The sequence below is a fragment of the Oncorhynchus gorbuscha genome, linkage group LG21 (genome assembly GCF_021184085.1).
Source record: "Oncorhynchus gorbuscha isolate QuinsamMale2020 ecotype Even-year linkage group LG21, OgorEven_v1.0, whole genome shotgun sequence".
NCBI lineage: Eukaryota > Metazoa > Chordata > Actinopteri > Salmoniformes > Salmonidae > Oncorhynchus > Oncorhynchus gorbuscha.
In genome coordinates, this window is record NC_060193.1 from 10,460,571 (window position 1) to 10,472,757 (window position 12,187).

General features: G+C 43.5%; 1 protein-coding gene across 9 annotated transcripts in view; it reads right to left on the reverse strand.

Annotated features, from left to right (window-relative positions):
* Window positions 1–11,629, reverse strand: part of LOC124008833 (phosphatidylinositol-binding clathrin assembly protein-like) — a 92,906-nt gene extending 81,277 nt beyond the window's left edge. For all 9 annotated transcript variants that reach the window (XM_046320411.1, XM_046320409.1, XM_046320414.1 and 6 more), the window contains exon 1: window positions 10,398–11,629. In XM_046320411.1, coding sequence (XP_046176367.1) covers window positions 10,398–10,527 — 130 coding nt within the window. In that variant the 5' untranslated portion in view covers window positions 10,528–11,629. The remainder of the gene's footprint in view (window positions 1–10,397) is intronic.
* Window positions 11,630–12,187: the final 558 nt, after the last annotated feature.

Here is a 12,187-nt window from a genome sequence, read left to right on the forward strand (position 1 = left end):
TCATGGTACAATTCTGGGAGATTTTACAAAGATATTTTAGAACACGGAGGGATTCCAGAACTCCAGAGACATTCTAGAACACCAGACAGACTCAGTGAGAGATGGACAATGAACGATAAAAAGGGCATGAGCGGTGATCTCATCTGTCCTTCTCAGAGTTGACAGACAGCTGCTCTGTGTTCTAATGTGTGTGTTCCAATGCACACAGAACCATTGTTCCAGTCAGCAGGGCTGGCATGACCTTTGCCCTCTGGGTTGCACTGGTCAGTCCCCGTAATGAGGAGCTCCTGGTACCGGCCTGAGCTTAGGGCTCTTACCTCATCAACCAACACACACACAGCTAGGAGAGGGATGGGACTGTGGTGGGGTGAGAGAGACTAAACAAACAACAACTGGACAGGAAGAATAGTTAGGCCTGTCAATGGACATGACATTATACGTCCTGTATAATGTATACGCCCAGTCAATCCAGAAGACCAGGCCCGTTTAAGACCATTGAGAGATGCAGCCCTGGAGATAACTGAGATAACTGCACACTGTAGGTCACAGCCACAACGTAGCTAGTCTGACCTGACTAGGACGTGAGCAGGTGGAACAGAGGGAGAGAGGGAGGGGGAACAGAGGGAGAGAGGGAACAGAGGGCTGCCAGCTGTAAGATGTGAGCAGGTGGAAAGAGAGAGCACTAGGTGCCAGGTGGGCCAGCCAGACAGGGGAAGACAAACTACATCTGGCCCAGCTGCCAGCTGCCAGCCGGCTCTCCTCGCCTCCCCCTCCTCACCTTACACCCGCCTCCCTCCTCCACCTTGCATATCTATAAAAAAGGCTAATCTGCGATATGATCTGTACAACAACAACAACCCACAACACAGATGCGTGTACACAACCTAAAGATGGAGGAGGGGAGACTGAAGAGGAACACCTTGTATATCCTCTAATCCTCTGCTGCCTGCCTGACACACACACGGAGGGTTTACCAAAGAGACTTCCTCTGCATGAACAGCGAGAGAAGGGGGAGAGGGGGGGGGGGATGGCAGAAGGTGTATAAATAGCTATATATAAAGAGTAGACAGTTACATCGGTTTTTTTCCTTCTCCCTTTGTCTCCTCCATGACACTCAGTCTTTCCCCGTTTCAGGTGACAGTCTCTGTTCTCATGGTGACCAAGGCCGGATCGGGATCTGAGTTTAGAACCACGTCGAAGGGGATTCTACAATTCCTCCACATCACAATGGGAAAGATTCCTTTAGTTCCAAAATCAAAAGTCGCACCTCCAGACAGGCTCTAGTCAAATGATTTGCTTAAGGTGCATCCTCTATTTTCAGTTCTGATATATCAACAGGAAGTGTGTGTGTGTGTGTGTGTGTGTGTGTGTGTGTGTGTGTGTGTGTGTGTGTGTGTGTGTGTGTGTGTGTGTGTGTGTGTGTGTGTGTGTGTGTGTGTGTGTGTGTGTGTGTGTGTGTGTGTACACCCATACAGGAAACTAGAGCCTGGACCTACTGAGAAAGAAGCCAAACCATCCTGAACTGCAGCCACTACGGTTCTGTGCTGCCTTCCTAACAATCCAACTGAATCAAGTGCATTCAAATCTAATGACGCCTACGATGTGAATAAAGCCGCTTGACTTTAGGCCAAACCAAGAGAAACCACGCCTGATCTAGGATCAGTTTTCCATTTTAGATCATAGTCAATAGGGTTATCGGAGGGGGCCCCGTAGCTGTCAGCACTACAACTCTGATGCTTAGTGAATATGGGCTCAGCCACCCAGGTTCCTGGCTCACTCTTGGTCGGTAGATCTCGCTCTCAAATTCCTCCCCTCTTTAGACTACGGTAGAGTACAGTAGTAGTCTGTCTTCCATTCTCTCCCTGTGGAGATTCTTACTAGCTGGCCTTGTTGACTCGTTCTCCCCCTTCAGACAACTATCTGTCGTCTGTTCCATGGTGGTGTGAATGCAGCTGAGTGAGACAGAGAGAGAACCAGGGGAGGGAAGGTATGTACATAACAAGCCGACAGACATGTCCAAAGGACCCAGCCAGCCAGGCTAAAAATACCCTGTCGAGGACAGGAGCGCTAAAATGTTCCACACACAGAGTTCGCACAAACACGCACACCTTTTAGTCGGAGTCCACTACACATACTCTTGCAAAGACATGCACACACTTGACTCGACTACAGAGCACTATACTTTTTCCAAACTACTGGAAAGCGTTTTTCCACCGTCTCAAGGGTCCAGCACTAGGCTGCTCATTAAAAGCTGGCTCCACGGCAAGACCAACTGTCAGCTGGCTTACAGGCAGGTTACGGTGAGGACGGTGGGGACTCTGACAGGCAGGTTACGGTGGGGACGGTGAGGACTCGACAGGCAGGTTACGGTGGGGACGGTGAGGACTCGACAGGCAGGTTACGGTGGGGACGGTGAGGACTCGACAGGCAGGTTACGGTGGGGACGGTGAGGACTCGACAGGCAGGTTACGGTGGGGACGGTGAGGACTCGACAGGCAGGTTACGGTGGGGACGGTGAGGACTCGACAGACAGATTTTCTTTGCAATGAATCACAATAGCAATTGTTCACGTATTATAGCCATTAGTAATAGGCTCCATGGGAACCAATGTTACCCTCTTCTGTCCTGTAACAAAGTGCCGCAATAGCCACACACACACACACACACACACAACCCGTTTCCTTTACGGATGATAATCTGTATCATCGACATCGAGCTAGCCTGTAGCTGTGTCCAAAACAGCCCTCTATTTCATTTATAGTCCACTACAAAGAAAAGTAAGGAAAGGATACCTAGTCAGTTGTCTAACTGAATGCCTACACCTGAAATGTGGTCTTCCACATTTAACCCAACCGCTCTGAAGTGCAATATACAAGGACTATGGTGTCATTTGGGACAGTCTCAAGGTTTGAGAAGGGCTGTTCTGGCAGCATATTTTAGAAATGGCTTTTTTTTATTAATAACCTCTTGGTGCTAGGGGGCAGTATTTTCATTTTTGGGGAAAAAAACATTCCCGTTTTAAAACGGGATATTTTGTCAGGAAAATATGCATATAATTGACAGCTATGGATAGAAAACACTAATGTTTCCAAAACTGTAAAGATATTGTCTGAGTATAACAGAACTGATGTTGCAGGCGAAAGCCTGAGAAAAATCCAATCGGAAAGTGCCCCAGGTTTTGAAAGCGCTGCGTTCCAATGACTCCCTATTCAGCTGTGAATGTACCATCAACGAGCTTATGCTTTCTACGTATTCCCCAAGGTGTCTACAGCATTGTGACATAGTTTTACGCATTTCTGTTGAAGAATAGCCGTAGGCGGCCATATTGCGTAAGTGGTCACATGGTGGCTCCGAGAGAGGTTCTCGCGTAAAATACAGAGGTAGCCATTACTCCAATCGGGCCTCCTGAAAAACGAATTGTCCCGACGGATATATTATCGAATAGATATTAGAAGAACACCTTGAGGATTGATTAAAAACAATGTTTGCCATGTTTCTGTCGATATTATGGAGCTAATTTGGAATATTTTTCGGCATTGTGGTGACCGCAATTTCCGGGCGATTTCTCAGCCAAAACGTGAAGAACAAACGGAGCTATTTCGCCTACAAAAATAATCTTTTGGGAATTTTTTTTAAACTTTGGCTGTCTACCTGGGAGTCTCGTGAGTGAAAACATCCGAAGTTCAAAGATAAACGATTTAATTAGATTGCTTTTCTGATTTCCGTGACAAGGTTGCCTGCTGCTAGCAAGGCATAATGCTATGCTATGATAAACTTACACAAATGCTTGTCTAGCTTTGGCTGTAAAGCATATTTTGAAAATCTGAGATGACAGGGTGATTAACAAAAGGCTAAGCTGTGTTCCAATATATTTCACTTGTGATTTTCATGAATAGGAATATTTTCTAGGAAGATTTATGACCGTTGCGTTATGCTAATTCGTGTCAGGCGATGATTACGCTCCCAGATCCGGGTTTGAGAGTCACAAGAAGTTTTAAAGAGTCACTTCGCGATGTTAATCTTAAATTAGAGTGTGGACATTCTGAAATGCAAACAGTATGTGAGAGGTAGGGCTAGACTTTACTCAAGCGATGACCTAGGCTACAGTGGGCAAACACAGAAATATTATTTACCCATTGTGGAGCGTCTAAGGTGAATTGCCCTCTCATTTGGGATGTTCCACTGAATTAGCCCTATGAACGAGTCAAACCCCTAACTCAGAAGGGGCAGAATTAGGCTGAATTAAAACTAACCGCTGTTTTAACCAACCGGTGGCTCTGTTCTGTGACTCTTGGCCACCATGACAACGGCACGAAAGTATTAGGAACGGATTGGGTTTAAATGTCACAACTTCCACAAAATAACCATGACAACTTGGCCTCATGCCAGGCAAGGCTGTGTAGGCAGAGTGGCAGACAAAGACACCGGACAAATTGGTTGATAGCGTCAAAGCAACTATCTCCCTTACAACATGCAAATAGCTGAGCAATTAATCTCCCCTATCAGAGGGGTATACGACAAAGATGGATCAATGTGTTACCCAGCTAACTGAAAAGCAACCAGAAACAACTATTGATTTTCTGGTTAGTTTTTATTTTTTTAAAGCTAAACTTATGTGTTTTAGTTTTTTAAATCAATTACACCACGTCCAATTCAAGCTCATCTTAGGAAAAAAAATTACAAAATAATATTTAGGCGTTAGCTGCTTTGTAGTACACCCAGACCCTGCTTTGTAGTACACCCAGACCCTGCTTTGTAATACACCCATCAGGTATGACCTTTGACCAATGGGAGTGCACAGTAGGCCAACATCTCGGCATGTTTGCTGCTATATTAGGCTACTTCCTGTTTATTTTAGGCATATTTGTTTAACTGGACCCACATCCGCTGTGTTTTCCCCTTCAGCAACAGCAAGGATACGTCATCTCTGCAACCAGAACCACCTTTCCTGCTAGTTGATTTAACATAAAAGTTCAGATCCGTCCTGATAGACCAGCCTAGACCAGCCTAAATAAAGCCTGAGACATCACACAGTAAGTCATCAGTTATAACCAATGGTGTACAGATACAATCAAAAGTTTAGACAACTACTCATTCAAGGATTTTTCTGTATCTTCACTATTTTCTACATTGTAGAATAATAGTTAAGAATCAAAAGTATGAAATAACACATATGGAATCATGTAGTTAAAAAAATAAAAAAAGTTCAATCAAAATATGTTTTATATTTGAGATTCATCAAAGTAGCCACCCAATTCCCTGATGACAGCTCTGCACACTCTTGGCATTCTCTCAACCAGCTTCATGAGGAATGCTTTACCAACAGTCTTGAAGGAGTTCCCACATATGCTGAGCACTTGTTTGCTGCATTTCCTTCACTCTGCAGTCCAACTCATGCCAAAACATCTCAATTAGGTTGAGGTTGGGTGATTGTGGAGGCCAGGTCATCTGATGCAGCACTCCATCACTCTCCTTCTTGGTCAAATAGCTCTTACACAGCCTGAAGGTGTGTTGGGTCATTGTCCTGTTGCAAAACAAATGATAGTTCCACTAAGCACAAACCACATGGGATGGCGTATCGCTGCAGAATTCTGTGGTAACCACACTGGTTAAATGTGCCTTGATGTCTAAATAAATCACAGACAGTGTCACCAGCAAAACACCATCCCACCTCCTCCTCCATGCTTCACGGTGGGAACCACACATGCAGAGATCATCTGTTCACCTACTCTGTGTCTCACAAAGACACGGTGGATGGAACCAAAAATTTAAAAATTGGAATCCTGAGACCAAAAGGACAGAGTTCCACCGGTCTAATGTCCATTGCTCGTGTTTGGCAGAAGCAAGTCTCTTCTTTGTCCTTTAGTAGTGTTTTCTTTGCAACAATTTGACCATGAAGGCCTGATTCATGCAGTCTCCTCTGAACAGTAGATGTTGAGATGTGTTTTACTTGAAATGTGTGAAGCATTTACTTGGCCTGCAATTTCTGAGGCAGGTAACTAATGATCGTATCCTCTGCAGCAGAGGCAACTCTGGATTTTCCATTCCTGTGGCGGTCCTCATGAGACAGTTTCATCATAGCGATTGATATTTTTTGCGACTGCACTTGAAACGTTAAATTCTTGAAATCTTCCGGATTGACTGACCTTCATGTCTTAAAGTAATGATGGACTGTTGTTTGTCTTTGCTTATTTGAGCTGTTCTTGCCATAATATGGACTTCTTATCCATTAATCTACATAGGCGTACAGAGGTCCATTATCAGCTACCATCAGTCCTGTGTTCCAATGGCACGTTGTGTTAGCTAATCCAAGTTTATCATTTTAAAAGGATAATTGATCATTAGAAACCCCTTTTGCAATTGTTTGCACAGCTGAAAATTGTTGTTCTAATTAAAGAAGCAATAAAACTGGCCTTCTTTAGACTAGTTGAGTATCTGAAGCGTCAGCATGTGTGGGTTCGATTACAGGCTCAAAATGGCCAGAAACAAAGAACTTTCTTCTGAAACTCAGTCTGTTCTTGTTCTGAGAAATGATGGCTATTCCATGTGAGAAATTGACAAAAAAACTGAAGATCTCGTACACCGCTGTGTACTACTCCCTTCACAGAACAGAGCAAACTGACTAACCAGAATAAAGAGGAGTGGGAGGCCACGGTGCACAACTGAGCAAGAGGAGAAGTGTATTAGAGTGTCTAGTTTGAGAAACAGAACCCTCACAGGTCCTCATTACCAATTGTTATGAATACTTGAAACCGGTCTTAATTAAAAAATACATTTAAAAAATAAAAATCGGCCATGCCAATTAAATCGGTCGACCTCTATTAACCATGTCCACAGTGTATTTCTGATCAATTTGATGTTATTTTAAAATGCACAAAAAAGTGCTTTTTTTTTTTTAACAAGGACATTTCTAAGTGACCTCAAACTTCTGAACGGTAGTGTGTGTGTGTATATATATATAGTCTATAACCATGACAACAGATAAGCCTACTTAAAATGGAGGGAATCAGCGTCATCTCTTAAAGTCTAACCACGAGTAATTGAGGGGGACAGTCCCAATCATAAGACTAATTGGCTTCAAAACACCATTTATTTTCTCCAACGATGCGTGAATGTCAGCCTGGGCTGATAGGGGCTGCTGCCTGCTGCAGTGTGGGGCTGATACCGTGATATGGACACCAGCTATTGGTACTAACTAATAAGCATTATAACAGTTCCAAATAGATATCCATTGTCTCGTGTATAGCCGTTGCCGAGTAGCTTGGCACTGGGGACACCAATGATGATACACCTTTCAGTGATTCCTCACAAAACCAGGGCAACACCAAACAAAATAGTATGATTTGGGAGATTTTCACTAAATGTAACCCATAGAATAATTATTTAGAGGCAGGATTGTTAACACACATGACATTTATATCTAAAAGCATAATTGAGAAATAATTTATCAAAGATGGCATATTTATGACATGTTGGCCTTAGCCAGGCCTCCTTTAGGACTAAATAATGTTTTATCTGTCACAACACCATAATGAACTGCTAAGCATTGTAACAGCTGAGTAGTGTAGGGACAGCAGTTACGATACAACCCTAGTCATGACAACACCATAATGAACTGCTAAGCATTGAGTAGTGTAGAGACAGCCTACAAGTCATGACAACACCATAATGAACTGCTAAGCATTGTAACAGCTGAGTAGTGTAGAGACAGCAGTTACGATACAACCCTAGTCATGACAACACCATAATGAACTGCTAAGCATTGTAACAGCTGAGTAGTGTAGAGACAGCAGTTACGATACAACCCTAGTCATGACAACACCATAATGAACTGCTAAGCATTGTAACAGCTGAGTAGTGTAGAGACAGCAGTTACGATACAACCCTAGTCATGACAACACCATAATGAACTGCTAAGCATTGTAACAGCTGAGTAGTGTAGGGACAGCAGTTACGATACAACCCTAGTCATGACAACACCATAATGAACTGCTAAGCATTGTAACAGCTGAGTAGTGTAGAGACAGCAGTTACGATACAACCCTAGTCATGACAACACCATAATGAACTGCTAAGCATTGTAACAGCTGAGTAGTGTAGAGACAGCAGTTACGATACAACCCTAGTCATGACAACACCATAATGAACATTGCATTGTAACAGCTGAGTAGTGTAGAGACAGCAGTTATGATACAACCCTAGTCATGACAACACCATAATGAACGTTGCATTGTAACAGGTGAGTAGTGTAGAGACAGCAGTTACGATACAACCCTAGTCATGACAACACCATAATGAGCATTGCATTGTAACAGCTGAGTAGTGTAGAGACAGCAGTTACGATACAACCCTAGTCATAACAACAACACCATAATGAACATTGCATTGTAACAGCTGAGTAGTGTAGAGACAGCAGTTATGATACAACCCTAGTCATGACAACACCATAATGAACATTGCATTGTAACAGCTGAGTAGTGTAGAGACAGCAGTTATGATACAACCCTAGTCATGACAACACCATAATGAACATTGCATTGTAACAGCTGAGTAGTGTAGAGACAGCAGTTATGATACAACCCTAGTCATAACAACACCATAATGAACATTGCATTGTAACAGCTGCAGAGCCGATGTATTTTCCTGTTTCACGTATCGTCTCCGATCTAGTCTTGGCTCATTATCTCCATCAGACAGGGACACATGAACTGAAGACTTTCATCAACACCGCTTCCTCAAATGCCCTTCAGTTCCGTCACATAGACAGTAACCAACAATGGCCACTGGAAAATAAATAGGCATCAAGTTCACATGTCAATTTTTTTTTTTTTATCCAGCAGAACATGTTGGGGGGGGGGGGGGGAGTTTCTTTGCAGCCAAAACGCCATACACATGTCACGGGAATTCCATCGGTGAAAATAAGAGGGTACAAAAATAATAGTATGATACAGCCGTGACCAGGAACGGCAGCATGGGTAAGTAAAGGCACAATGACGTCAGCCAGCTGGACCTTGGAAAGCACTGCTCATCATCACCTTATTAATAAATGAATAACCAGTATCCACTGTCCAGATAGAGACCGGGGGGGAACGCAACATCCACAGAAAGTCACTGATAATGTCTGCTAGGCTACTGTCTACTATGTCATTATAGCTAAGGAAGTGACTACAGTGTGATGGAATTCAACACAGTAGCGAAATAGCTACAGTACCGGTATGTTTGGTTTTGATCTAAGCACACAGACTCATCCCAAGATGTACTCTTAAGGAGCCACCATTACCCCTTAGGGAGCCACCATTACCCCTTAGGAGTACCCCTTGGGGAGCCACCATTACCCCTTGGGGAGCCACCATTACCCCCTAGGGGAGCCACCATTACCCCCTTGGGGAGCCACCATTACCCCTTGGGGAGCCACCATTACCCCTTGGGGAGCCACCATTACCCCTTGGGGAGCCACCATTACCCCTTGGGGAGCCACCATTACCCCTTGGGGAGCCACCATTACCCCTTGGGGAGCCACCATTACCCCTTGGGGAGCCACCATTACCCCTTGGGGAGCCACCATTACCCCTTGGGGTGCAAGGACTCCATCTAAATGTGAATCGATTCTCAACTGCAATTCGGTTCTAGAAACATAAAGCCCTGCACTTTCATATCACATTAAAATAATTTCACAAATGCTAAATATACACGTACTATAAGACCGTTTTAACCTGCATCATCACAGTTGCAGCCAACAGGATTTCTCAGTGACAACACATTTCTGACGGCCTTCTGTTAAACACAACCTTAATTCCGTTACACACCAGTGTTTGGAGCATGCTAGATATCTAATTAACACAGGTGGTCCCTCAGTCTTCTGTCAACAACGCGCTGTAACATGGAGACATGGCAGTGTGGGAACTCCCTCACGACGCCAGGACAGCGGAGTCAATCACCACCTTCCGGAGACACCTGAAACCCCACCTCTTTAAGGAATACCTAGGATAGGATAAGTAATCCCTCTCACCCCCCCCCTTTAAGATTTAGATGCACTATTGTAAAGTGACTGTTCCACTGGATGTCATAAGGTGAATGCACCAATTTGTAAGTCGCTCTGGATAAGAGCGGCGGCTAAATGACTTAAATGTAATGTAAATGTAACACTAACTCTATAAAAAGACGTGTATCAATGTAACCTTTTGGTGCTTCAAAACCATACCGCCAAGCGTCAGGGCTCTTAACAAAACTCCCCTCATACAGAAGACGCCTACTTCCAATGACTCTTATGTGTAATGTAATGGAACTGAGAGTCATGATCCAGGGCTAACACTCAGACTGACAGCAGACAGACAAGAAACATGAGGATTGACAGTAGACAGGCAGGCGTCCACCCCCACCCACATATATATACTCACAATCAAGGTGTTTCTTCTTGGGTCCGCTGACTTCGTGCGTCGTGGCCTTGCACACGGCTTTACTGATAGCAGACCCGGTCATGCTGTGCTGTGCCGCTGCGAAGCGATCCGTTATAGACTGTCCTGACATTGTGTTTCACCGTTTCGCTACAAAACCCCACTATGATTAGTTAGATGATAAACACACACACAGTGTCAAACGATTGGATATTAGCTGACGTGCGTAACACCAGTGATGGCAAGGTGGTGTCGGGCCACGGGAATCGGTCCCGTTAAAAAGAAGTGGTATGACGTCCTAGTCCAGTATCGCTGAAAGATCTCCGAATAATTTTAGTTTTTTTTGTTGTTGTTTGTTGCAACCTAAAAAATATTTTTAAAATCCGGACACACAATATTTTATTATGTCTTGAATAAGCAAATCAATTAACAACTAACTAGTTAACGTTAGCTATCATTAACAAGGTATTCTGTATTGTAACAAACAAAACACAACAACAACAACAAAAAGGTTGACATCTAAACAAGTAAACTAACTTTGTGTTAGCTAATATTTCCGTTTCTGCACTCGAACCACGAATGAGTCCCACTATGCAATTTGTAAACAGAAATGTCAGCTCGCTGGCTACATATAAACATCTCTGGCTATCTGGATACCTACGGGTCAATTTAACAAGACCACCGGCGAGACAACCCTGAATTATGATCACAGATGTTAAGCCAAACTATCTAAAACAGTTAGTTACAACTCAAATAAAATCCCTCTTCTTCAGAATTCAACTTCCACTGAGGTTTTGTGTGTTTAGGTTACCTCGAAAAGACCGGTCCCTTTTTGGGGGTTTCGAGTGAAACATAACGAAAAAAATAGGCAAACGTAAAACTATCAAACTTTTCCCAACTTGTCTTGAGCTTCAGACTAGATGTAGACGGAGAGAAGACAGCAGCCAGTTGACCGGCCTTCCTGCTATAACACAACACCCTCTAAATACCTAGTGTCGTCCTGTCTCAACCCTGCTTCCTCCGAGTCCGGTACTAGGAGAGGAACACCTGAATTTAACCTATTTGGTCCGATACATCCATGAAATTGGCTACAACAACAACTAAAAAAAAAAAACACCCGTCAGAAACCACTGAACCTTGACATCCAACTCATATCGTCGTGTTTTGTATTATTCACGTCTTGTTGAATATGTAGGGATATGTAAAGGGCTTGGCTCCACTTGCTGCCTGCCTGCTACCGCCGACAAAATGGCAGCGTAGGAATCAGCTGATCTGAGAAAGAGTTGATTGGATGGGACCTTGGACCGTGTCGGAAATTTAAGGTAGAAATGTGACGACGGTCATGGCACCTCTAAGACTAATAGAGAAATAAACGTTGTTTCATTTGTTTAAATAAAAGCAAAACTCCACAGCCATTTACAATGTTTTTATTCATTGAATAAATTGTTATTCAAGCTCTCATTTATCCACTGTATATGTGATTTTAACCATGTAATAGTTACACATTTAAGGTCGTATTAAATTATTTCTCAAACTCGGTGTCCTTGATTGACTCTCGGGCTCCGAGTATGGAACATTGTGTGCCTGAAAATCCTGAGAAGGACAATGATGTGCATTATTATTAGCATGCCTGCCTTCTATCTGTGCGACGTGCGCACAAAATATATGACAACGCTCAAGGTAATTTCCCCCGGTGGTATTTCACAGTGGATGCAATAAATTAGGCGATAGCCTCTAATAGATGTTTTCCTATAATGAAACCCATTCGGCTCCTGCCATAGGCTACTTCACTA